The sequence below is a fragment of the Panthera leo genome, chromosome B3 (assembly GCF_018350215.1).
Source record: "Panthera leo isolate Ple1 chromosome B3, P.leo_Ple1_pat1.1, whole genome shotgun sequence".
In the NCBI taxonomy this organism is placed as follows: Eukaryota; Metazoa; Chordata; class Mammalia; order Carnivora; family Felidae; genus Panthera; species Panthera leo.
Genome location: NC_056684.1, coordinates 144,426,898 through 144,451,808, shown reverse-complemented (window position 1 = coordinate 144,451,808; position 24,911 = coordinate 144,426,898). Strand labels below are relative to the sequence as shown.

Sequence of the window (24,911 nt, the reverse complement as noted above, 5' to 3'; positions counted from 1 at the left end):
ACCCTGGGAGATGTGGTGGGCCCTCTTGATAAAATTGGAGGTTTGGTGAGTGTCTGACACCATGTCTAATGCTCCTCTTAGCTCTAAAATTTTCTGAACTGGGCGAGAAAAGGCATTACCAATCCAAATGGAATATATATGCTTACAGAAGAATTAACTTATTAAGATCGTCACTAGAGACAGGAGAAAACTCTATTACCAGGTTTTTCCCCTCCAAGACTTTAGGAATAATTCCCTTTAAACTGGATGGTCCAGAGCAATCTGGAGGCATTTTGCTAAATGCCTTGTTGTCTAGAGGCACTGAAAATCCCTCCTTAACAACTAATCTGGACATGGACAGAAACAGAGACCCAGATCAACACTTGGTTTACAAATGCGATGTGCACAATACCTAGTGTCAGAATGGGTCCTCGGCTCTCAGTTACGTCCTAGAATAGCAGACACGCTCACAGTTTACCGGCAGCTTCAGTACACGGTGCTGCACCAGCCCAGACCACACAGACAGGCGGCACATCCACAGGAAGAGAAACGGACACTGAGCAAAGTGTCATCGCTCCTGGTACAAAGCCAAAGCTATCCACACGGGGATGTTCTGTGCCACCGTCAAGCGCCAAAACTCAAGGTGAAAGAATGAAAGCGGACAAAGTCCAGAGAAGGGAAATGAACTGAACAAAAAATAAATGGGTGTTCCGTGAGAGGATGTATTTAAAAAAATTTTTTTTAATATATTTTTTTAAACATTTATTTATTATTGAGAGACAGAGCGTGAGCAGGGGAGGGGTAGAGAGAGGGGGAGACACAGAATCCGAAACAGGCTCCGGGTTCTGAGCTGTCAGCACAAAGCCCAACGTGGGGCTCGAACTCACAAACTGTGAGATTATGACCTGAGGCGAAGTCAGTCGCTTAACCAACTGAGCCACTCAGGCGCCCTGAGAGGATGTATTTTTATTTTATTTTGTTTAAAAAAAAAAAAAATTTTTTTTTTAACGTTTATTTATTTTTGACACAGGGAGAGACACAGCATGAACAGGGGAGGGTCAGAGAGAGGGAGACACAGAATCTGAAGCAGGCTCCAGGCTCTGAGCGGTCAGCACAGAGCCCGATGCGGGGCTAGAACTCACGGACCGCGAGATCATGACCTGAGCCGAAGTCGGCCGCTTAACCGACTGAGCCACCCAAGCGCCCCGAGGATGTATTTTGAAAAGTTAGGACCAGGTCAACTGGTCTAGGTTCCTGGATCTTAAAATGCTGGAATTAAAGAAATACCTGCAACATTAACATTCACAGGTTACAGGCGAATAAACACACATCCACGCTAGAGTGTCTGGATTCCAACACAGGGTTGCCTTGAAGGTAGAATAACTGTTAAATTTGGTACCCAACATCTCTTAGGGTCCCGAGTATCATGAAAAATTCACTTCCATGGTGAATATGTTAAGAGTGAGGGTGTTCAGACACACCAATGGCCATAGTGTACCTGACAATGACCCAGGTCAAAAATTTAAACCAAGTAAGGCAAAATTGGGGTACTACGCATTCTCTATGGCTGGCCACGTGTGTAGCTACATAAATTTAACTTAAACAAAACTGAAAACCATTTCCCTGGTTCAAGTGCCCAACAGCCAAGTGTAGCTACTGGCTACTCTGTTGGACACCATCGATCCAGAACATTTTCATCACAGCAGAAAGTGCTGGACAATGATGCTCAGGAAAGTAAGTCTGATGCAGAGATGGGGAGGGGAATGAACAGAGAACCAGAGACTGAAGCGAGAGTCCCAGAGGACTGAATGTACCAAGGTGATCAGAGCCTGGAGATGATCAGGCCAACACTGGCAGGACTGGTAGGAAATAAAAGTCCCGAAGGGAAATCAAGTCACTTTCCCACCCTGACAGGCCTTAAGCAAAAGGATGCTTCCCAATGTTAGGAGGCCTCTTGTGTAAGGGGAGACTCCAGGAAAACACAGTGGAACAGTCTCAAACTTACCATGGTCACTGTATCGCCTCTGCTTCTGGCTGGAAGAAACACTTCTCTGCACCTTGTGGTGAGGAGACTGGCCAGTGCTGTTGTTGAGGTCACTGCTTGGCCTAACCTTAGCAAGTGAGAGATTGCTGCTAGAACTGGAGTCACTAGCATCCAGCTGAGAGAAAATGAGAAGAACAGAGCAAACCACAACACGGACCCAAATGGTACGTTAGGAAACTAAACTTCTCGTAACACGTAAACCTCTCACAAACAGTTCATTCACAGATGAAGAAGCACCATGTACAAAAACGACAACCTTACATTTGGGCAGACGTATTTTTCTGACTGCTGAAAAGCTCATGAAAGGACGGGTATTTATGACCTTTTTAGGCTTTTTCAAATAACGTCAAACACTCTCTATTTACTTCACCTGATACTTTATATCACTTCCAAACCATTAATGACCACAGGCTAACTTATGATGTTCATGTTTGTGACAACATCCAATGTTACAGTTACCATCTCAAAGTTGAAACAGGAGCTCCTAAACGTGATAGCAGTTAGGTTCATCCTTTGCAGGCCAATTTCAAAATTACATACCCAATGTTATACATGTTAACAAAATAAACACTAAGAAAAGAGCTTTTGAAACTGATCATTTACCTAAAAATTGTATTAGCTTTTTCCAATTACTCTTACCTCTGAAGATTTTCTTCCCAACAACAAATATGTAGCTGTGATTTCATCATATTTCATTTTACTAAGAGATTCTTGAATTTCTTCTTGTGAATATCCCATTCCCACCATAATATCTAAAAGAAGGGCATAATACAATTGATGTGTTTTGTCTGGATACGAAATCACTGTGTTAGATGTTAAAATAATTTCCTGGGGCGCCTGGGTGGCGCAGTCGGTTAAGCGTCCGACTTCAGCCAGGTCACGATCTCGCGGTCCGTGAGTTCGAGCGCCGCGTCAGGCTCTGGGCTGATGGCTCGGAGCCTGTTTCCGATTCTGTGTCTCCCTCTCTCTCTGCCCCTCCCCCGTTCATGCTCTGTCTCTCTCTCTGTCCCAAAAATAAAAAAAAAAAAAAAAAAAAAAAAAAAAAATAATTTCCTTTACTCGACTCTAAACATCATAGATTTTCTAATTTAAATGGGCGGTTGGCTTACTTCTGAGTAACTAAGGGATAACACAGGAAACTACAGGTGAGTTCCTAATATGACAAAACAGATAAGTTGATTCATATAACTTATGTTTCGCTTCCCACCGTTCACATTTGAGGTGTATCCATACGAGTCAAAACAGAAATATGTCACTTGCACACACACAAGCATGGAGGCACAGAGTCATTACCTATTCTCTTCTGGTCTGAGATGTCCAGTTCTGGTTCAACAAATGGTTTAAGTTCATCTTCTTCGTGCCCTGCGTTGATCCACCTGTCCTTCATGATTTGCTGAAAGGTGAACTGTTCATTAGCAGCATAAAATAAAACATGCTGATAACCACAATATTTAGAAAAAATTATTTTCAACATTTCATGGATTACAGCTCAAAAGGTAACTTTAAAAAAATGTTTCTGGGTGCCTGAGTGGCTCAGCCAGTGAATGTCCGACTCTTGTTTTCAGCTCAGTTCATGATATCACAGTCTGTGAGATCAAGGCTCACAACGGGCTCTGTGCTGACAGCATGGAGCCTGTTTGGGATTCTCTGCCCCGCACCCCCAATCCCCTGCATGCTCACGTGTGTGTGGTCACTCTCTCACTCTCAAAATAAATAAATAAACATTAAAAAAATGTTTTGGGGAACCTGGGTGACTCAGTCCAGTTGGGCGTCCAACTTCAGCTCAGATCTGATTCCACTGTTCGTGAGTTCGAGCCCCATGTTGGGGCTCTGTGCTGACAGCTCAGAGCCTGGAGCCTGCTTCAGATTCTGTGTCTCCCTCTCTCTCTGCCCCTCTCCCACTCTGTCTCTTTCTCTCAAAAATAAATAAACGTTAAAAAAAGCTTAAAAAAAAAAAAGTTTTAATGCCTCAATTCCTGCTTTAAAAGCCCCAGGGCAGTATTCTCATACAAACCAAGCAAAGTTCTACAAATACCTTAAAGACCCTCCAAAGTTGTTACTTACTTTGCACTTATGCAATTACCTCTAGAGTGCCTCGTTTTATCGGATTTAGCACCAGGAAACGTTTGAGAAGGTTTTCACAGTCTGTGGACATGTAGAAAGGGATTCTGTATTTCCCTCTTAATACTCTTTCTCTCAGTTCCTTTGGGGATGGAGGGAGGAAAGAAAACTAGTGAGTCAACTTTTAGGTTAAAAAAGAACCAGTGAGACCCCATGATACTGACAGATTCTTATAATATTAACCCTCATCATTTTATAAAATCTTTTGCATTCTGAAGAACGTGGATGCAACTGGTTCTTATACCTTTAGGTTCTGTCCGTCAAAGGGGAGCGACCCGCTGACAAGAGTGTAGAGGATGACGCCCAGGCTCCACACGTCCACTTCCGGCCCGTCGTATTTCTTGCCCTGGAAGAGCTCTGGGGCTGCATATGGAGGACTGCCACAAAACGTATCCAGTTTACTGCCAACAGTAAATTCATTGCTAAAACCAAAGTCAGCTATTTTAATGTTCATATCAGCATCTAACAATAGATTTTCGGCCTAGAGGGAAAACATCAAGACAAAAATGAAATTTAACCAAAATATAATTAGAACTGTGATAGAATTAGGCATTTCATAAAAGCTTTCTGTAATGATATCAAGTTAATATATCCTAATGAATAAAATGAGAAAACATTCTTTCTAGAGGAAAAAAAAAACAACCCAGAAGATAATTAGAATTTCTAATTCTTTTTTTTTTTTTTTTTTTTAAAGTAATTGCCACGCCCAATGTGGGCTCAAACTCACAACCCTGGGACCAAGAGTCAGATGCTCTACTGATTAAGCCAGCCAGGCGCCCCAGAATTTCTAATTTTTTTTTAACATTAACAACCAGTAACAGATAGGAGGTATAGATTAACTGGCAATAATTTAAACAACCAATGCCCATGATAAAAAAAAAAAAAAACAACAACAACAACAAAAAAACCCTTGAAATAGCTTTTCAATTAATAATGATAAACAGCTTTTAAAAAATGAAAACTTGTTTTAAGTGGACAACCATGTTTCATAAAAACTGCTAAAGAGCTGTGCAATGGCCATTATTGGGGAGGGAGAACCCTAGGCCTCATAGAAGATACAGCAGAGCCAGCCACTTTCATTTATTTCAACAAACATCTACCGCGTGCCAATCACATACCAGGAACAGACATGGTGTCTGGATGTACAATGATGAACAAGATAGATGGGGTCTTGCCCTCAAAGACCTCATAGGTTGGAGGGGGAAAGGCAGAAAGTCAAGTAGCCACACTCTGACCTGAGTGCCAAGACAGGAGGTGTGGGGAGTTGTGGGCCTAGCACTGAAGGAGCAGAAAGGTCTCCTAGAGGGGCGAAATCAAAGCCACTGCCTGGAGGCTTGGTCAATAGTAGTGGGTGTGCTGGCAGGCAGAATACAGTCTGAAAACCCAGGAGGAAAGATAGACCATGTTTTACTCAAGAAACTGAAAGACAGTATATGGAAAAGAGGTGCAGGGGATATGGCAATGGCTGAATCACAAAGGGCCAGTTGAGTGACTGGTAGGAAGTTTGAGCTTTCAACCTAATGGCAATGGAAAGCCATTAAAGAGCCACTCAAACAGGAAAGCGACAATGTTATTTGTGTTCTTAAAAGACCACCGTGGTTGTAATGTGTAAAACAGACAAGACAGGGAGAAGCAAGATTGGAAGCAGGGAAGACCAAGCAAAAAGCTAGTGTACAAGATGCTGGTGGTCTAGATGAGAACAGTGGTAACAGGGACAGAGAAGAGTGTGCTCAAGACAGGTTTAGCAAAAGAGGGCAGCAGAGCAAAGGAGACTGAGGCACCGAGGGACACAAGCACCAGCACGAGAGGTGAACATTCTGGGGCAGCAATGCAGAAGGCAGGCTGTGGACCTGAGCAGGGGCGCAGGTGGTGTGGTCAGACAGCTGGGCACCAGACTGCAGAAGACAGCTCTGGCTGCAGGCATGGATCCAGGACTCGCCAGCATGCAGGTGGCCACTGCAGCTACCAGCGCAGGTGCGAAAGCAGCACGGGTGGGTATGGAAAACAGGGAGGAATGCGGACAACGTTTGGGGAGATACGCAGCAAAGGCGGAGAGAGAAAACGGAGGGTATCTGGAAGGGGACGTGGGGTGAAGAGGTGTTTTGGTGGAAGGTAGTACAGACTTGAGCATGTTTTTGTAAAGGCTGCTGGTGAGGAGCCAGCAGGTAGAGAGGGTGGATGAGGAAACAGGAGTCAGGACCCAGGACTCAGAGGCAGGGCCTGCAGGGCCAACCTACTGACCGTAACAACAGGAAGGGGGCATGTGGTACAGCTTACTCTGGGAAACCAAAGGAGTTCCTGCCCGGCAGAAACTAGAAAACCTTATCCTACGCCAAAAGCGAGGGCAGAGGTGAAGGAAGGATGGCGCAGCAGGTCTCCAATGGCACTGCTGTTAACAGAAGACAATGCTGACCAGAGAAACAGAGGGGCCCAGGTGGCGCGGAGGGCACTGTCCACGTGACAGCACACGTCTCGGAGGCCCCCAGCTGTTTGGCAGCATGATGGTTTTTCTCCAGAGACCAGCTATGAGCTGCGTTAATTGAAATGTAAAATATTTTTAATAAACTTCCTACGTCTTTCTTTTTAATACCAAAACCTGATTAAAAGGATCAATTATTATAGGATTTCTTTTTTTCTTATTTAATAACACAGTCTAATCTGTGACTGCTAGGAAAACTGAGTGCATGCAGATAGAGCACACGCTCACAGACTAAGGGCCCCACAACTCACCTTGAGGTCTCTGTGAACAATCCGCTTTTGGTGGCAGTACTGGACTGCAGATACTATCTGCACAGGAGAGACACAAGGTTATTAATCATCATTAAGAAGAAAAGCCTCCATTGATGTTCACACATGCCAAATACTTAGTGATCACCTGAATGTGTGGATCTCTGAAAATAATTTTCTTGTGCTTTGAACTTTCCAATTCGGAGAAATTCAGGGGTGAGGGTGAGAAGAGAAGGGTGAGGATGTTTTTGCTGCTCTCTAGTTTTAACTGTAAAGTCTCCTTTGGGACCAACCCCTTGACATTCTGGTTCTTTCGGAATGGTGCCAGGGCCCAACAAATCACCAGGATCTTGAAGACCCTCTTTGTCCCCAGACCCAGGATCGGATGGCTCGGGTGCAAGCTTCCCATACTCATGTAATTAACTCAAAACCAAACTGGCAGTTACAGACTATCAATGGTCAGGTGTCCATCCAGGTTGGGTGGACTTCACTTCTCTTCCCAGTCAGACTGCTCCTTATAACACTCTCTTCCTTTTAGCTGATGCGGGTGCAAAGACAGCAAAACTTACTTCACCTCTCTGAGGATCAGTTTCCTCTTCCTCAAAGTGGAAGAGTAAATGTTGTAACGTGTGAACTACAAACTATGGAATGGTTGTGTGCTCCATCGGTCAGGGTCCCTTCCACACTCAGCAAATGGTATGCTTTTATTTAGTCCACTTTGGATTATTCCTGTGATTAGTACTGCTGATTAAACAACTATTTTGCTGAAATTTCACACTTCTGCCTAACTTTTTAAGAAGTCTCCTTTTCTAAATATGAAAGTTTTAGATGCTCATTATAGGAATTTTAGGAAATACAGAAAGGTATATATAAGTACATGACTGATAACATCTCTTGTTTTACTGTATCTGCTTCTAGTCTTTTCGTTGGTATTATGCCTGTGTAACTATGTATGACCACATATACACAAAACTGGGGTTCTAAAGCTTTCTCCAGATCATCATCAGCTTTTAGTTGTAAGCCCCACACACCCACCTACACTGGACATAAACATTCAGGGAGGCTGTTTTTTAAGGAGGCTCCGCACCCAGTGTGTGGTATGAGCTCACTGAAGAGTCGCATGCGCTACTGATTGAGCCGGCCGGGCACCCCAGGCTGTTTTATCAATTTGCATTTTGGTTCAAAACAAGCAGCAAGGAGAAGCTGGACTGGGGTTAGGGTGAGGTGATGCCAAAATCAGGGCTTCACTAAGCAGCTTCATACTTCATAAAGTGAATAGTCACAAGATCAGATCAGATCCACTTATAACCAACAAAAAATAGAAAATTTCTAATGGTAAAATACAGTTTAGAACACTTGTTACCTTGGATTAGCATTTACACTTGCTCTAGTCTGTCTGCATGAAAACTGAGAAAATGACATTGCTTTGTTTTCCCAAGACAGACATGTTTATTGCCTGAAACACAGGTAGAGTTTACCTTCCTTCTGCCTGATCTGATTTTCCCTCTCCCCACCATACTGAGATTCCCTACAGGTTATTTCCAAACTCTGTTTTTGAACCAGATTTGACCATCTCCCATCCTTCCTCAAAGAGATCACAGAACTTCTCCTACCTTAGAACAAGTGAACCTAAAGCCACAATAGCCTGAAAATGGTCAACTTTAAATCACTGCGGTATTTTTTGCATTCTTTTAAGCTACAAACAATTCTTTCTTTAAAAAAACAAAAACAAAAACAAAAAACTGAGGATCTGTGTGTTTTCCAGATTGAAATATAAACACAAGCCTAATTTGCCTCTAGCCAGACAGGAGACAACAGAGGCAGCAACGTTACCAACCCCCTAAGAAGAAGGTGAGGAAGGAAGACGGAGCCGGGAATCTAGTCTTTCTCTCTGAAAACAACAGAGCTCTTGTTCAAAAGCTTAAAACCACATAAGCAGTCACTAGGAGGAGAATGGCAAAGGAGACATCACCTGCTAACGGATGTGAAAAGAAAGGCCTATTTCTGACACAAAACATGATCCTACCGAGTGTACTTTTTGTACGGCATACCTTCTTCTTTGCCACAAACAGGAAAACGTATTCAAGTAAGGATGGCTTATAAACTTTTAGAAAGCATGGCTATTCGAATCAGAGCAAAGAGGAAACATCAGTATCTCACTTGATCCTTCCAGGCTTAAGTGAGGGGTCTTAAGGAAATACTAAGGCAAGAAGAAAGAATTACATTAAATTGTAAGCAGTGTAAATCAAGTCATTCATAGGAAAGGCACATACACTATCTTTCCTGGACAAACTAATAGGTTCCTCAAATAAAGAACTCAGAATTTCTGCAGAAAATTTAAAATAACTGAGCAAGTGCCTCAAGATTTGGGGTAGTCGATGTCCAAGCCCCTCCGACAAGTGGGACCCCGCCAGGGGGCTGGGTAGAGACGGAAGAAGTGAGGGGCAGTTACAGGGTTAAGCACCGAGCTGCTTCCTTGGAGAAGGTCAGGCTCAAACCTGTTGTTGCTGGCTGGCGCCAAGCAGCCCGCTCCTCACAGTCAACAGACCACATTCACATAAATGTGTGCAAGTTAGACAGATTCATCTGAGTGGGAAGGAACTGAAGTTTTAGGAGGAAAGAAAAAAAAAAAAAATCTTGGCTTTTAAGGGGCCAATTTACAAAAATTAAGAGTACAGTTATGGGAAGGGCCAAACAGGCTTGTCTTGTAATAAAGAGAACCTTGAGCTTCCCTCCACAGACCACAGAATAAGATGATAGGAGAACTGGAAAGTACTTCAAAGTTTATCATCAAGTACAAATTCCGATTTTTGAGCTAGAAAAACTGAGGATATGAGAAGTTAAATAATAGCCAAAAGTTAGTTTCAAATTTTGATATTTAATAGGTTTTAATTCAAAGTATCATTAGTATTTAAGCTTTTAAATTAAATTTAAGGAACAGAAGTTAATCTGAGTAGCAAGTTCTTAACTGTAAATACCAGACTAAGCAAAAGAGGCAACTGTTAAAAGAAATCTGGAAAATCAACTAAAATTGTCTTTCCAAATATTATGAAACCTTTAAAGACTACTGTCTGTCTATACCTCTACTGTGGCAACCTTATAGATAAATAAAACAAAAAAATTAAAGGTTCTGAAATGAGGCTATACTGCCGTCTAAATACAGAACTGATGTCTAGCGAAGTACAGAGTTAATTTAATGTTTTTATTTATTTTGACAGAGAGAGTGCACGTACATGTGAGTGTGAGTGGGGGAGGGGCAGAGAGAGCAGGAGGGAGGGAGGGGGAGGGAGGGAGGGAGGGAGGGAGGGGGAGGGAGGGAGAGAGAGAGAGAGAGAACCCCAAGCAGGATAGAGCCTGATGTGCTCGATCCTAGGAAGAGTTAGATCATGACCTGAGCCAAAATCAAGAGTCAGACGCTTAATCGCCTGAGCTCCCCAGGCGCCCCAGTACAGAGTTAGTTTAAAAGCAGTAAAGGGGGTGCCTGGGTGGCACAGTCAGTTAAACTACCAACTTCAGCTCAGGCCATGATCTCACAGTTTGTGGATTCAAGCCCCATGTCGAGCTCTGTGCTAACAGCTCAGAACCTGGAGCGTGCTTCTGTTTCTGTGTCTCCCTCTCTCGCTCTCAAAAATAAGAAACATTTAATTAAAGGAAGGAAGGAAGGAAGGAAGGAAGGAAGGAAGGAAGGAAGGAAGGAAGAAATGCGGTGAAGTATCCTGCTCCTTTTCTGTGTCTATATCAAGGATGGGCAAATCATGGCCCTCAGGCTAAATCTGATCCACCACTTGTAAATAAAGTTTTGTTGGAACACATTCGTTGGAGCATATTCTTTTACAAACTGTCTACAGCTGTTTTTGTGCTACAACAGTCAAGTTAGATGGCTGTGACACAGGCTGTGTGGCCCACAAAGCCTGAAATATTTACTCCCTGGCGCTTTACAGAAAGAGCTGCCTGATTTGTAATCTAAAAAAATAGGAGAATATAACGATTAAGAATTTGAGTTTTTGAGTCAGAGGACCTGGGTCTGAATCACTGGCAGGTCTGCTACTTGCCAGACGTCATATTTTGGGCAAATTATTTAATCTTCCTGTGCCTCAGTTTCCTTATCTTTAGCAAATGAGCACAAGACCCCTTAATTCACAAAGGCTGCAGCAAGATTCACATTAATGTAGATAAAGCACTTATCCCAATATCCGGTAGGTAATGATCCATCAGTAAGTAGTAATTATGATTAATAAAAACAGGGAAGTTAGGTCACCTTTATATTTAAAACCTGCTTATTAAAATGAGCGTGTCTTTGGGGCACCTGGGTGGCTCAGTCAGTTAAGCATCTGACTTCGGCTCAGGTCATGATCTCACGGTCCGTGGGTTCGAGCCCCGCGTCGGGCTCTGTGCTGCCAACACAGAGCCTAGAGCCTGCTTCGGGTCCTCTGTCCCTCTCTCTCTTTGCCCCTTCCCAGCTCGTTCTCTCCCTCTCCCTCTCTCAAAATAAACAAATAAACTTAAAAAAATAAAATGAATGTGTCTTTGAAGAGCAGGGTGAAGACAAAACTAATAATGAACTGTGGGACTGTGATACTCCTCTTGCTAAAAACCGGGAGATGGTTTTAATTAATGCAATCATAGGTGTTTTGAGAGACTAGATTTTTGAGGCTCAACTGTCAAAAGGTTAAGCGTGAGACTAAAATTCTGATAAAGCTAGAAATAGAACCCACAGTCGTTTCTAGCACAGTGCCTTAGGCATGAAAGGCACTTAATGAATTTTTGTTGACCCGAATGGCCAACCCCCTGCTCCATCCAATGGGACTTATAAGCATTTATTGAGGCAAACACTCTTTGCTTCAGGGTTTAAGCAAGATAACTTTATTAAATTAATAAACTGGAGGTGCATCAATTCATACCTGTCTAAATTTAGCTCTTGCTTCTTTTTCCTTCATTCTTCCATGTGCAACCAAATAGTCAAACACTTCACCTAAAATTGAGAAAAATAAAAGTAAGCAGAAGTCCTACTTTGGAGCACTAATTTTCCCATAAATTGACATTTCACTTTTAGGAATGCTCTAATTTTTATTTTTAAATCCAGGTTTGAAGACAAACAGAAACGTGGATTTTGAACTAAGTTAGCCTTAAGTTTAACTATAGGCAAAAGGTTCATTGATAAAATCTTTAAGCTAGAGAAAACGCTTACAGTTAAAATCTCTTATGTTTATACAACTTTTATTTTAAGCATTATGCTTTCAATGTGCTTTAACAAAAACTGAAAACTAACATGGGGAAGTGATTTGTGTTAAAAGAGGATGACACCTTCATTGTAGGATTATGATAAAAGCAGTTCCTTTTCTTCCTTCTTTCCACAAGTATTTACTGAGCGCCTACTAGTTGCCAGGCACTGCTCTAGGCTCTGGGGAAAGACGGCAGTGAACAAAGCGAAGTCCCTTTCCTCGTGGAGAGTTTACAGTCTAGCAGGGAGAGACAATCAGTAAACAGGCGAAGAGCATCTTGGCTGACGAGGACGGCGGAGCAGACGCGGGGAAGTACGCAGAAAGTGTGTGTGCACGTGCAAGTGCTTTGCTGACTACTGTCAGGCGGTGGACAACGTCCCTGTCTGGGAGAAAGAGTCCGGGCAAAGAACAAGGAAGCCGTGTGGCCGAAGAACCATGAACGAGGGGAAGGGCACAGAGATGGGAAGAAGGGGTGAGGTCGTAAGAGTCCCGCAGGCTTTGCTCTGAGTAAGAGGAGAAGCAGAGGAGAGTGTGAAATGACTGACCCCTTAAAAGGGTCACTGTGGCTGGGGGGAGGGTTGGGGAAGGTTGGGGAAAGAACGGAAGGACAAGCGGGCGTAGCGCAATGATCAGGGCAAGAATGAGGGAGGCTGGGCCTCAGTGGGAAGCGGTGGTAGTCAGGATGCAGGGGGAAGTTCGAGCCAACGGAACGTGCTGGTGGACACCTGGCTGGTAGTTTACACAGTATTGGTTCCTCAGCAAAAAGGTGACACTACAGAAAATATATCAGAATTGCCAATTGCTTATCAATTTGGAATAAAGAAACAATACCTCAAATCAACAGAAAAGGGTATTAATTTAGCAAATTAGACATAAAATGTGTTTGGGAAAGCATCCCATCTACTTCATACAAATAAAGAATATTTCCATCAGCTTAGTGACAACTTTCAACTAAAAGATTGTTATACTTAAAAAATGCTTAGCTTCAGAACATAACAAATATTTCTGGGGAAAAAGTTGCTCTGAATTGCACATTAATATCTCCAACTTCTGAGCTTCTAGCCCTAACTGAAACATTTTAAAATAATGGATGGGCATAAATACTGTATTTTCAAGTTCTCATTTGACTGCATAATCATCTTTTCAAAGGCATTACATAATGTTAATTTACACTACACGATTCGTGTTAACTATGATGAATTATGAAGTTAAATGTCAGCTAAGTAAAATGTCAGCATTTTCTAAGCGAATGACCTTTCTATTTGCAGAACAGTATACAATGTCAAAACAACTAGTTAAAAAGTGAAAACCACTAAAGATATGTGCATATCCTATGAAAAACAGTTTTGACTTAAAAAAAATTAATGGATTCATTAAACCCACTAGTTGTTGTAGAGTAACATGGAGAAAGGTCTGTCAATATAATTTTAAAATAGTATTTTTATAAATTCAAAATTTATAAATTATAAACCTCTTAAGAGATTTGGAACCATAAAGTCACACTCACAATTACTAAGTTATAAATCAGGAATTCAACCCAGATCTCTTTATTTTCCTCATTAAAAGCGTATTAGCACTCAGATTAAGTAGCTAAACTGAAAAGCTCAAAAGGCAATTTATTAAGAAAAAGAGAGCAAATAGTGGCTCTCCCCACCCAGGTCAGGGACCATGCAGTTTGACAGGAAGCCCTTCATCCTAGCTCAGGTCCTGCCACTACCTAGCAGTGGCGCTGCTGGCATAGAACAACTTATCAGAACTTTACTTTAAAAATTACTTAACAAAATTTTTTTGTGGGAGCGCCTGGGTGGCTCAGTCAGTTAAGCGTCCAACTTCGGCTCAGGTCATGATCTCACAGTTCGTGAGTTTGAGCCCCTCGTCAGGCTCTGTGCTGACAGCTCAGAGCCTGGAGCCTGCTTTGGATTCTGTGTCTCTCTCTGCTCCTCCCCCGCCCCATGCTCTGTCTCTGTCTCTCAAAAATGAATAAACATTTAAGAAAAAAAAAAAATGTGGGGCTCAAACCCACAGATTGTGAGATCACGACCTGAGCTGAAGTTGGACGCTTAACTGACTGAGCCACCCAGGCGCCCCCCCAAAATTACTTTAAATTAAGTAAATTAATTTACTTTAAAAATTAAGCAGTTACCTTGGATGACTTCTAAGATTCCTTCCAATTCTAAAATTCTATGATTCTATCAAACTGAAAAATACCAGGCTAGGGAGGAGTAGGTAGTCAATTTATGAAACTCTGGGTTGTTCCAAATGGCAAATGTATCAACAATAAAACAGATGTCCTGGAGACAGTGCTTTGTTGAGCTGATTAAAACAGCCCAAGCCAGAAAACCACATCACCAATGAACAGTGCCCGTTACAGCGCTGAGCCCCGCACTGAGCCCTCAAAGGAGGGCTGTGTTAGCATGTCCACTAAGAGGCTCAGAGACATGTTAATTTATCAGGTCACACTGTCAATGAGAGGCACTGGCTGGACTGACCCCACGTCTGTGTTTTTAAAAGCCCACCCTCTTTCTACTAAAAGTGGATGTTTCTAAGATGTTTTCGTCTTGCCCCTACAGAAGAGCAATCTCTATGACCCCTAAAATACATGGGAACAGAAAGCCACGACCAACTGACCACTCAGGAGAGGCTATCGACTGTCAGAAGGCTCGGGCTCCAGGCCTGACAGCGTGACCACAATGACTTCCCAGCCTCCATTTCTTCAAGGGTAAAAAGCCCATCCTTCACTGCCTGGCCACATCAAGGAGTCATTGTGAAGGTCAAAGGAGATCAGGTAAGAGAAAGCACTTGTGCGCTGCAGAAGCTACACCAATGAAAAGGTTATGAACATAATTCTGTAACACAAGTAGAAAGCATTAGAATTCCATATAGATTTTTGGTTCTGCAATTAAGTTTCAGTTCTTCCTACTACTCCTTAATTGTGGAAAATCCCAAATAATTCTCAAATCAAACATTTAAACTCTATATCAGACAACTAATACTGAATTAGGGGTACGAAAAAGTAGTGTCAAAGGTTTGCCTATTGTAAACTCATTCTTGCCCACAACAGGTTGACAATCTTTTCATTGCAAAGAGGCTGTGACTCAATTTTCTGACTGATCAAAGTGCTAACAATAAAACTCTACTGTAATCAAAACAGTCAAAGCTATACTGCAGAGTTAAGCAGAATATGTCCCCAGTACTTTGTAATTTCATAAATGCAGCTCAGTTCTTATTTGCTGAGTATCTGCTATGTGCCGGGCACTATGTAGAGGTAGGAGCATGCAAGGACCAGTAAGAAAGCTTCCGCCGACGAAAGACAAGGAGACTCACATGCGGTCCCAAAACTACAAGCCTAACCCAACCTCAGCCCCAAAATGACAATCTTTGTAAAAGACAATAGTTATATACATGCATTTCAGAAAAATGGCTATATGCATACAACCCTGTAGGCAAAAAATGACTAATCCTTAATCTTTAAGGAAAATCTAAATATATGCACTGCAACCACCATTTCTGGCCTTGGGAAAGAGGAACACCAATGACATTATTATCTGATAAAGAAAACCATCCAATATACAGCACACATTTATTTCAAACAGGCTAAGGCACTGATATATTCAAAAATTCAAGTTCTTAAAATAAACAAAATGTGGTGTATGTATATACATAATGGAATATTACTCAACCTTAAAGAGGAAGGAAATTCTGACACATGCTACAACATGGATAAACCTTGAGGACATTATGCTGAGTGGAACAGACCAATCACAGAAGTTCAAGTATTGTATGATTCCACTCATATGAGGTCCCTAAGAGGAGTCAAATTCATAGAGACAGAGAGAAGAATGGGGGGTGCCAGGGGCTGGGGAGGAGGAGAGGGAGGTTAGTGTTTAAAGGGGACAGAGTTTCAGTTTGGGAAAATGAAAAGTACTGGGGATGGATGGTGGTCACGGTTGCACAACAATGTCAATGTACTTAATGCCACAGAACTGTACACTTAAAATGCTGAATTTTATGTTATGTACATCTTGCAACAATAAAAAAATCCAAGTTTTGGATATCATCACTTATTAACGCTAATAGTGAAGTACTTAATAGCAACCCACAGAAGAGCCAAGACAGCTTTCCTTCCTGATCCCCTGCTGCTGTATTACAACTCTGGACGCTAAACGAAACCCAAACAATCATCCATATGGGCAGTGTGGTTGCACATTCTTCTAAAAGGGAAGAAAGGAAGAAAAACCTTTTAAAATTCTTACCTCCGCTTGCATACTCCATGATTAGGTACAGTGTTTTGTCAGTTTCAATGACTTCGAACAACTTCACTGGGGGAGGGGAAAGAATACAGGAAAAAAAGAAACAAATGTCTTTATGCATATACAATGTACATATAAACTGTAACTATGAACGGTAACTTTTTCCCGGTTAAAGATTTTTATAACTGGCCTTCAAAGAATGTTCTTTGGGAATTTTATCACACACAACAACGGACTTTTAAAAGCATGAAATTGCATAAGAACACTTTCTGGGTGCTCAAGTGATGTGACTCTGGCATGCACTCAGCAGCCTAGGCAGTGCACCTGTGCGTATCTCCTCCATCCTCGTCCTGTGCTGTGTCTACACTGGCTAGCTGCCTTCCCAGCAGCTCCGCCTTTCCCCTCAGGAAGAGTTCTTATTTCACATCTAACCTGCAGGAGCTGCTTAGATCTACTCTACTCTTCCAAGTTTAAGTCTGTTCACTTGTCATTATGGCTTTAAGGGTATACAGAACAATTCCACGTGAGATTTCTGTTCACTTGTTCTCAGAGAAGAAGGTTCTTTTGTTACTATTCTGAAGCCAGAGATGGAAAATGTTAGAAGGGATTATGCTATCATTAATTGAAAAGAACTTTTTAAAGAATTATTTACAATGGGTCAATGTGACTGCGCTATAGCAGTCTCTTGTTACAGATAAAAATAATACTTCTATTACTGCTAATTTACCAAACCAAATCAAATCAATCAGAAATATACACATTTAAAAATCAAACTGAAGTACATGTCTAAAACTACTGAATCACTTTTTCCATATCTACTTTATTTTGGTAATGCATACTTGAAAGTTCAACTTACCAAAAAACGGGGAAGGGTGTGCTAGTCTCTTTTACTGCAGACTATTTTCTGACACTTTAATATAGAGCATCAGACCAAATAAAGTGTCTAACATAGTATGCAATGTTTGTTGAGCTGATGAATAAAACTATTATATCATTTTTTTTTTTAATTTATTTTCAAGTTAGTTAACATATAGTGTAGTCTTGGCTTTAGGAGTTGTATCATTTCTAAAATGTTATATTCAGGTTGTCAGGAAAAAGAATTTAAAGAAATTTAAGGCATATATGCTGGTAAACCATCAACATTATCAATGCAAATACTGGCTCTTCTGCAAAAGCTCTCTGAATCCAATACAAATTTAAAATTTTAGAAATTCATACCTATTATCAAAGATATGTTATTTAGGAGTAAGTAGAGAGAAGTCTAATCAGGACACAATTTAACTAAATAAAACACAAAATATGTTTAAGTTAGCAAGTTCTAGGCTGCTGTGATTGGTTATTTGGTGCAAAGCTGGAATCTGAAATCGAGAGTTAGCTAACCACAAAGGGCTGAAATGAAAAGTAAGGAAATGTTTTCTTCCCACTATTATATTCCTTGTTCTATTTCTCCAAACATGTATTTATTGACTCTAAGATTTTCACATTTTAACTAACATCACTAATAATAAGATGATGGCTTGGTAGCATTTTTTTTTTCCTTAGCAGTATGTGAAACTAATAATGCCTTTTAAATAATGTGGCTTAGACCTGATGAAACAGGGTGTAAGCTTTTCCCTCCTGTGGTTCCATTTTATTTTCTATTCTTATGCTGTAAGAATTCTTGATAGGGTCGCAACAACATGGGCAGAACTAGAGGGTATTATACTAAGTGAAATTAAAGACAAATATCACTCCCACTCATATGTGGGATTTAAGATACAAAACAGATGAACAGAAGGGAAGGGAAGCAAAAGTAATGTAAAAACAGGGAGGGGGACGATACATAAGAGACTCTTAAATATAAAGAACAAACTGAGGGTTGCTGGAGGGGTCCTGGGTGGGGGGACAGGCTAGATGGGCAAGGGGCATTAAAGGAGGACATTTGTTGCGATGAGCACTGGGTGTTATACGTAGGGGATGAATCGCTGTATTCTACTTCTAAAATCATTATTGCACTATATGCTAACTAACTTGGATGTAAATTAAAAAAAAAAAAAAAAAAAAAGAATTCTTGAAAGGGTATCCTTAGCATCAAATATCATCCCTTCTACTTCCTAGAACTGATTTTGATATTAAGTTGGCTGTCAAGTGGCTGGCTTAACAGCTATTTCACTCTTGAAATAATATTTTTAGATTGTAGGAGATAGCATTGTGCAAAAAAAAGTATTATTTTAAAAGAGCTCTATTATGTTATATGTGGGATCAAGCTTTCATTGAGATGTATATACAAAATACTAAGTAATTTGCATACGTTTGCCTTGTTCCAACAATTATGATGAGAGCAGGACCACAGCCCTTCCTCATCCTTACTCACTCACTTATTTTTAAGTAAGCTCTACACCCAACATGGGGCCTGAACCCATGACTCCAAGATCAAGAGCTGTGTGCTCTACTGACTGAACCAGCCAGGCGCCTCTCTACCTTTTTCACTCCCACCTCATCCCACCTAGCACAAAGCTATGCACACAAAGGGCACATAACACAAATTTGTACTGAACAGAACAATTCCTATCAAAATTCCATTAAATAGCAGGTAACCTGTATTTTTAAAAATACAACTCAATATACAAATAATTTCTTAAGAACAATGCCATGGCAAAAACTGTTATACCTTTGAAACCTTAACTCTGACTTATAATTCCCTTCTCTATGAAATAAAATTACGTTATGTTCTAATATGCACTAAAAATTAGAAAATTATAATCTGATTACAGATGTTTCTACTGCATTAAGTTTTAAATTCAAGTGTTTAATACCTAAGCTTTTGATGTCTTCAGCAGTTTCAAAAACTTAATACAAATGATCAAAAATTTGTATAAACACAGATTTTACGAAAAGTGTACCTGGGCTGGGAGGAAGGAAGGAATCTCCTACCACTCCTGGGACATATGTTTAGACACAAAATGGAATGCATTTAGACCCAAAAGTATTTAAGAAAGCAGAAAGTACCTATGTTTGGATGATTTAAAATCTTCATTATTCTTACTTCTCTGAAGAGCTAAAAAACAAACACATAATCCCCCAACACAGGTTATTAAACATTCTATTCCACTGTTGTAGTACAAATTTAAATCTCTTAGATAACTGATCCATTGCTAACGTTCAACAGTCCACATCTAACACTAGTATGAGAGTCCAGGGTAGCTATAAATGCTTCAGTTTTATCTCCTGAAAAAGCAGAAGTCCCAGAGGAGGATGATATGACAATCTGCATTATATTTTGCTATCCTGAACGCATGAGACCATTTAGGCAAGAACAGTCTGTGATGAAACTTAGTCTGATTCAGTATCTACCCAGGGGCAGATATTGCAAATCCATACATGTACAGTCCCAAAGAACTACATCACAAGTGTAGTCGACTGATAATTCCAAGTAATTCTACAAGAAGACTTTGAACAAAACCACTCTGGGAAATCCTTGTTGGAGAAGGCAGGTAATTTAGCATGGAAGTTGTGGCAGACTGTGACACTAATGATCCTACTGAGCCCTGTCTCACATGTTCACGCTTTTGTGTGGGCTGTGTGACCTGCTCTGGCTCTGGCCTATGGGACAGTACCAAATTTGAAGAAAAGGCTGGATAAGCGGCTGAATATCAGGGCTTGTTCTCTTGGAATGATGTTGGCATGAAATGAAGAGGCCAGTCCAGCCTCTTTAAGGATGAAAGGCTGTATGTAGGAAAAGAGCCACTGTTCCAACAGAGGACAGCCCCATCAACTTGTCAACCGAATGCTGCCATACAAGTGAACCCAGCAGATGCCATAACAAAAACCACCCAGGCAAGCCGAGAGCTGTCCAGCCATCACAAAGAATAAGGAGAAATATTAACCTGTCGTATACACATGTGCTGTAAATTCAGAAGAGGGGCACAGTGTACGGCCTCGGCTAGTATCAGAAGATCTCAGAAAGTAACAATTCTAGAGACCATCTTATTCCACCCTCTTGCAAACAGGTGGAAACCAGGAAAGGGGAGGAAAAGATCTCCGAAGGTCCTGCTCTCTTTCTGTAGGGAACTGGGCTACTAGAACCAGGTCTCCCAACACCCAGTATCCATAACCTATGAGAGGCATGGGCTGAGCAGAATTTGGGAAGGAGGAGCAGCTGACTATGTGGAAAGGAATCTGGGGAGAAATCACAGGGGTCTTACCGCACTTGCCCTGCCCACCACATCTAATCTAGAATTGAATCGGCACCTAACAGCTAAGAGCATGGAGATGGGCATGGATGTATCTGACCTATAAACCGAGCTCAGAGCCTAAAAACACGGGGTCAGAAGAGTAAGATTCCTTTCCTGAAGGCTGGGTCATCTCTAAAGGCACTTTTCTCTCCAACACAAATCTCTCCTGTTGCTGCTGTGGTCATTCTCACATTTTATGTTCTTAGATGAGAAGTAACTACCCTGACTACCACTCAGGCTTGAGTTTGTAGTTTCCCTCTGTCAAGCCAACATAGAAACCCTGTTTTCCAATCCACTATAGTTGAATTTGTAGCATATAATCTGAAACTCCCAGTTATTTCCACAACTGCTAAGTTAGAAGAGCTCCAAGTTAGATACAAAGCCAAAACAAGTTAGGACACTGCATTTCGAATGAAACCCAGGCTTGCTCCTCCCACCTCAGCTCCAGCCACCCCAACTCCTGTGACTCCTCTCAGGTAGGAGAGCATACAAAGCTCCTTCCTTCCTTAGAGTCTCTTCTTTCTGTCCTTGAAGTCTCAGGCAGATCCTCTGTAAACCTCACCTGAGAAGATCTTTGTTTTACATCATAGCGGTCTGTTTGCTTCCTCATTACAATGTCTTTCAAGTGTAAGGACACACTTTTGGTGGACCTGTGGGGAGGGGGCACATCAGTGTCCTTTCACTACTGTACTTGAGACCAAGCCTGGCACACAGCACTCCTCTGGCACACGTACTGACCACCAAGCAGTGTGGTTTCATAGTTCTGCTGGCAGGAGGGCAGGTCAAATGAAGGTGATCAGTTTTAAATCCCTACTGGCAGTGCAGCACTGAAACAAAGTACTCAGGGCCAAGGAGCAGGAAAAGATGATGCAGTATTCCAGGAGCCCAAGGGAGGCAAGAGCTCACTTTAGTAACCAGACTTGTGCAGGACTTAACAAGAGGTCTACAGCAGAAAATGAGCTCAGTGTGCTTTGGACACATGAGGAAAGATATGGCGTGACCAATTAAGACTATTTAAGGGGGTGCCTGGGTGGCTCAGTGGGTTGAGCGTCTGACTTCAGCTTGGGTCATGATCTGATGGTCTGTGAGTTTGAGCCCCGTATCGGGCTCTGTGCTGACAGCTCGGAGCCTGGAGCCTGCTTTGGATTCTGTGTCTCCCTCTCTCTCTGCCTCTCCCCAACTCATGCTCTCTCTCAAAAATAAATAAAACTTGAAAAAAAATTTAAAAAAAAAGACTATTTAAGGAAGACCAAAGGATCCATCTGGCAGAACAGTGCATTTCCGAGTATGGTTTTCAGGTCACCTGCATCAGAATCATAAGGATATGCAAACTGCAGGTCCCTGGGCCCTACCTCTCGCTAGATCAGAAATGGGACTGAGAATCGTACGTAAACAAACATTTTTTTTAACGTTATTTTTGAGACAGAGAAAGTGTGAGTGAGCAGGGGAGGGACAGACAGAGAGAGAGGAAGAGAGAGAATCCCAACCAAGCAGGCTCAGAGCCTCAAACTCACTGAGATCATGATCTGAGCCAAAACCAAGAGTTGGACACTCAACCCTGAGCCACCCAGGTGCCCCCCACCCTTTTTGAGAGAGAGAGAGAGAGAGAGAGAGAGAGAGAGAGAGAATGAGAATGAGAATATGAATCTTGAGTGGGCATGGAGTCTGACGTGGGGCTCGATCCCAGGATCCTGGGATCATGGCCTGAGCTGAAACCAAGAGTTGGATGCTCAACCGACTGAGCTACCCAGGCGCCCTGAGAATCTTTCTTTCAACAAGCATCCCAGGTATGGTGGTTTTAAAATTCTTTTTTTAAAGATTTATTTTTTAATTCTAAAATTTGTGGTGTCCACAAATTCTTTGATAATCCTCCCTGCAAAAGATAGAATGTAATATCCTTGCCTTTGAGTGAGGGGTATACTTAGTGACCTGCTTTGAATGAACTGAGTAAGGCAGAAGTGATGGTGGGGGGCATTCAGAGATTGACCAGGTCCTGAAAGGCACATGGCACCCTCCAGGTCTCACAGATCACTTGCTTGTGTGTCACGAGGACGTTAAACCCTCCGATGGACAGACCCAGATGGCAAGGTACTGAGGCCTCATGCCCACGGCCTGTGAGGAAATGCAGCCCCTAGACAAAGCCAGGTGAGAGGGCTCCTCTGGAAGCAGAGCTGCGAGCCCCAGTCAAGTCTGCAGATGCCTGTAGCTGTGGCTCCTACCAAAACTCCCCGGGAGCCCCTGGGACAGAACTACCCCCTTAAGTCACTCCCTAACACAAGACTCGAAGAAACTGTGAGATAACAAATGGCTTCATTTAAGTTGCTAAGTGTTGGAGTGATTTGTTAGAGAGCAGTAGACGACTAATCTACTACAGACAACCCATGACTTACAGCAGAGGGTATGCCGAGGGAAGCGCTGTGAAACCCAGAGGAAAGGTGAATGGGGCCCGACGGAGGGATGGGTAGTACACCATTCTTTTAAAAGTTTTGTTATTGGGGCGCCTGGGTGGCGCAGTCGGTTAAGCGTCCGACTTCAGCCAGGTCACGATCTCGCGGTCCGTGAGTTCGAGCCCCGCGTCAGGCTCTGGGCTGATGGCTCAGAGCCTGGAGCCTGTTTCCGATTCTGTGTCTCCCTCTCTCTCTGTCCCTCCCCCGTTCATGCTCTGTCTCTCTCTGTCCCAAAAATAAATAAATAAATGTTGAAAAAAAAAATTAAAAAAAAAAAAAAAGTTTTGTTATTATACTGAAATCTTGCCATTTGCAACTACGTGGATGGAACTAGAGGGCATTATGCTAAGCGAAATTAGTCAGAAAAAGACAAATATATGACTTCACTCATATGAGGACTTTAAGATACAAAACAAATGAACATAAGGGAAGGGAAGCAAAAATAATATAAAAACAAGGAGGGGGACAAAACAGAAGAGACTCCTAAACCCAGAGAACAAACAGAGGGTTGCTGGAAGGGTGGGGGGATGGGCTACATGGGTAAAGGGCATTGAGGAAGACACTCGTTGGGATGAGCACTGGGAGTTATACATAGGGGATGAATCACTGAAATCTACTCCTGAAATCATTATTGCACCATGTGCTAACTAACTTGGATGTAAATTATAAAAAATAGATTATAGAAAGAAAAAAAAGTTTTATTATAAAAGGACACTTGAAGAGAAATCACCCGTTTCTACCATATTAATTTACCTTATTTCTCTATATTCCTTTTCAATCTTATGCAGAGGCTAGTTGTAAAAAAAACAAAATGAAAAAACCACTGAAATGGATAAAGTGACCAATCTGCATCCTCCTAACATCTCCATGTCCTCTAGGAACTGGTCACCCAGGAGGAGAACAAACATGTTCGAAGGCAAAGATTCAGGATCCTGGTGATCAGAATACCAAGGACACCAAATATACAGTACCAGAGAGTAAAGAAATGTCCCAACAGCCAGGACTTGGGATGCCCAGAAATGATCTTTGGAAAAAGACAATTTACCAAGTAATGTAAAATGAAGTGAGAACATAAAAAAAGAGCATGAAGGGTGGGGAGGAAGGGGTCATATAAAACTGGGGTCAAGGCTCGCCTCTCCAGATACACAGGTACAAGACAGGAGGAACAGGCTGTAACGTGGACGGCCTGTGCTTTTCATGGCAGCTGAGTGACAGGCTGAACGACAACTTAGGTGGTAGAAATCATGAAGCAAACATAATGACCACCCTCTTCTTTAATAGAAAACAGCCATATTGTAAATCTAAGATTCACGAGTAATTATTAGCAGTCTTGGATAAAGAGAAGGAGACACAGTCAAGAAACATCCAGAGGGTAAAGGAGACAGAAGCCAAGGGGACGCTGACACCTCGGGTGCCACTCTGAGACAGAGAAGATGTGATGGTCTGAGCCACAGCACAGCAGGGCAGACTGAGCTGGTTTCGGACAAGCAGTGCGAGGGGTGCTGGAGGCCAGTGAAAACAGCATAGTATGTGTGTCCGGACCTCAGGAAAAAATTCTGGGCTAGAGATAAACTCTGTAGAATTACCAGCATAGAGATGACATCCTTGGAAGGACGCAACACTGCCTAATTGTGCAGAATGAAAAGACAGAGACACCGAAAAGCAAACATTTCAAAGAGGAAAGAGCTGGGGTCCACAACAGAGACTCAGACAAGGCAGCCAGAGATCATGAGATCCGGACACCGGGGTCTAATGCCTACCACAGACCTACACGCGGGGGCGGGAATCTATTGACCAACAGCATACCAGGTCCTGGGGCATCTCGAGGGTGCTTTAGGAAGGAAAGACGGAAACGTGATATACCTGCTCTTCCTCTTCACTGTGCAGGAATCTCTGTTCCTCTGTTT

The 24,911-nt window shown here is 42.1% G+C and overlaps 1 protein-coding gene across 15 annotated transcripts in view; it reads right to left on the bottom strand.

The window, feature by feature from the left end:
* MARK3 (microtubule affinity regulating kinase 3) overlaps positions 1–24,911 on the bottom strand; it is a 113,684-nt gene that overhangs the window by 23,222 nt on the left and 65,551 nt on the right. For 7 of the 15 annotated variants that reach the window (XM_042944388.1, XM_042944389.1, XM_042944392.1 and 4 more), the window contains 9 exons: positions 19,332–19,380; positions 16,347–16,412; positions 11,773–11,843; positions 6,875–6,931; positions 4,389–4,625; positions 4,107–4,226; positions 3,317–3,416; positions 2,663–2,775; positions 1,985–2,138 (listed from right to left, as the gene is read on the bottom strand). In XM_042944388.1, coding sequence (XP_042800322.1) covers positions 1,985–2,138; positions 2,663–2,775; positions 3,317–3,416; positions 4,107–4,226; positions 4,389–4,625; positions 6,875–6,931; positions 11,773–11,843; positions 16,347–16,412; positions 19,332–19,380 — 967 coding nt within the window. Of the gene's footprint in view, positions 1–1,984; positions 2,139–2,662; positions 2,776–3,316; positions 3,417–4,106; positions 4,227–4,388; positions 4,626–6,874; positions 6,932–11,772; positions 11,844–14,721; positions 14,836–16,346; positions 16,413–19,331; positions 19,381–21,119; positions 21,208–24,911 lie in introns of those variants that run through there. The other 8 variants (XM_042944395.1, XM_042944397.1, XM_042944396.1 and 5 more) reach the window with 4 other exon arrangements.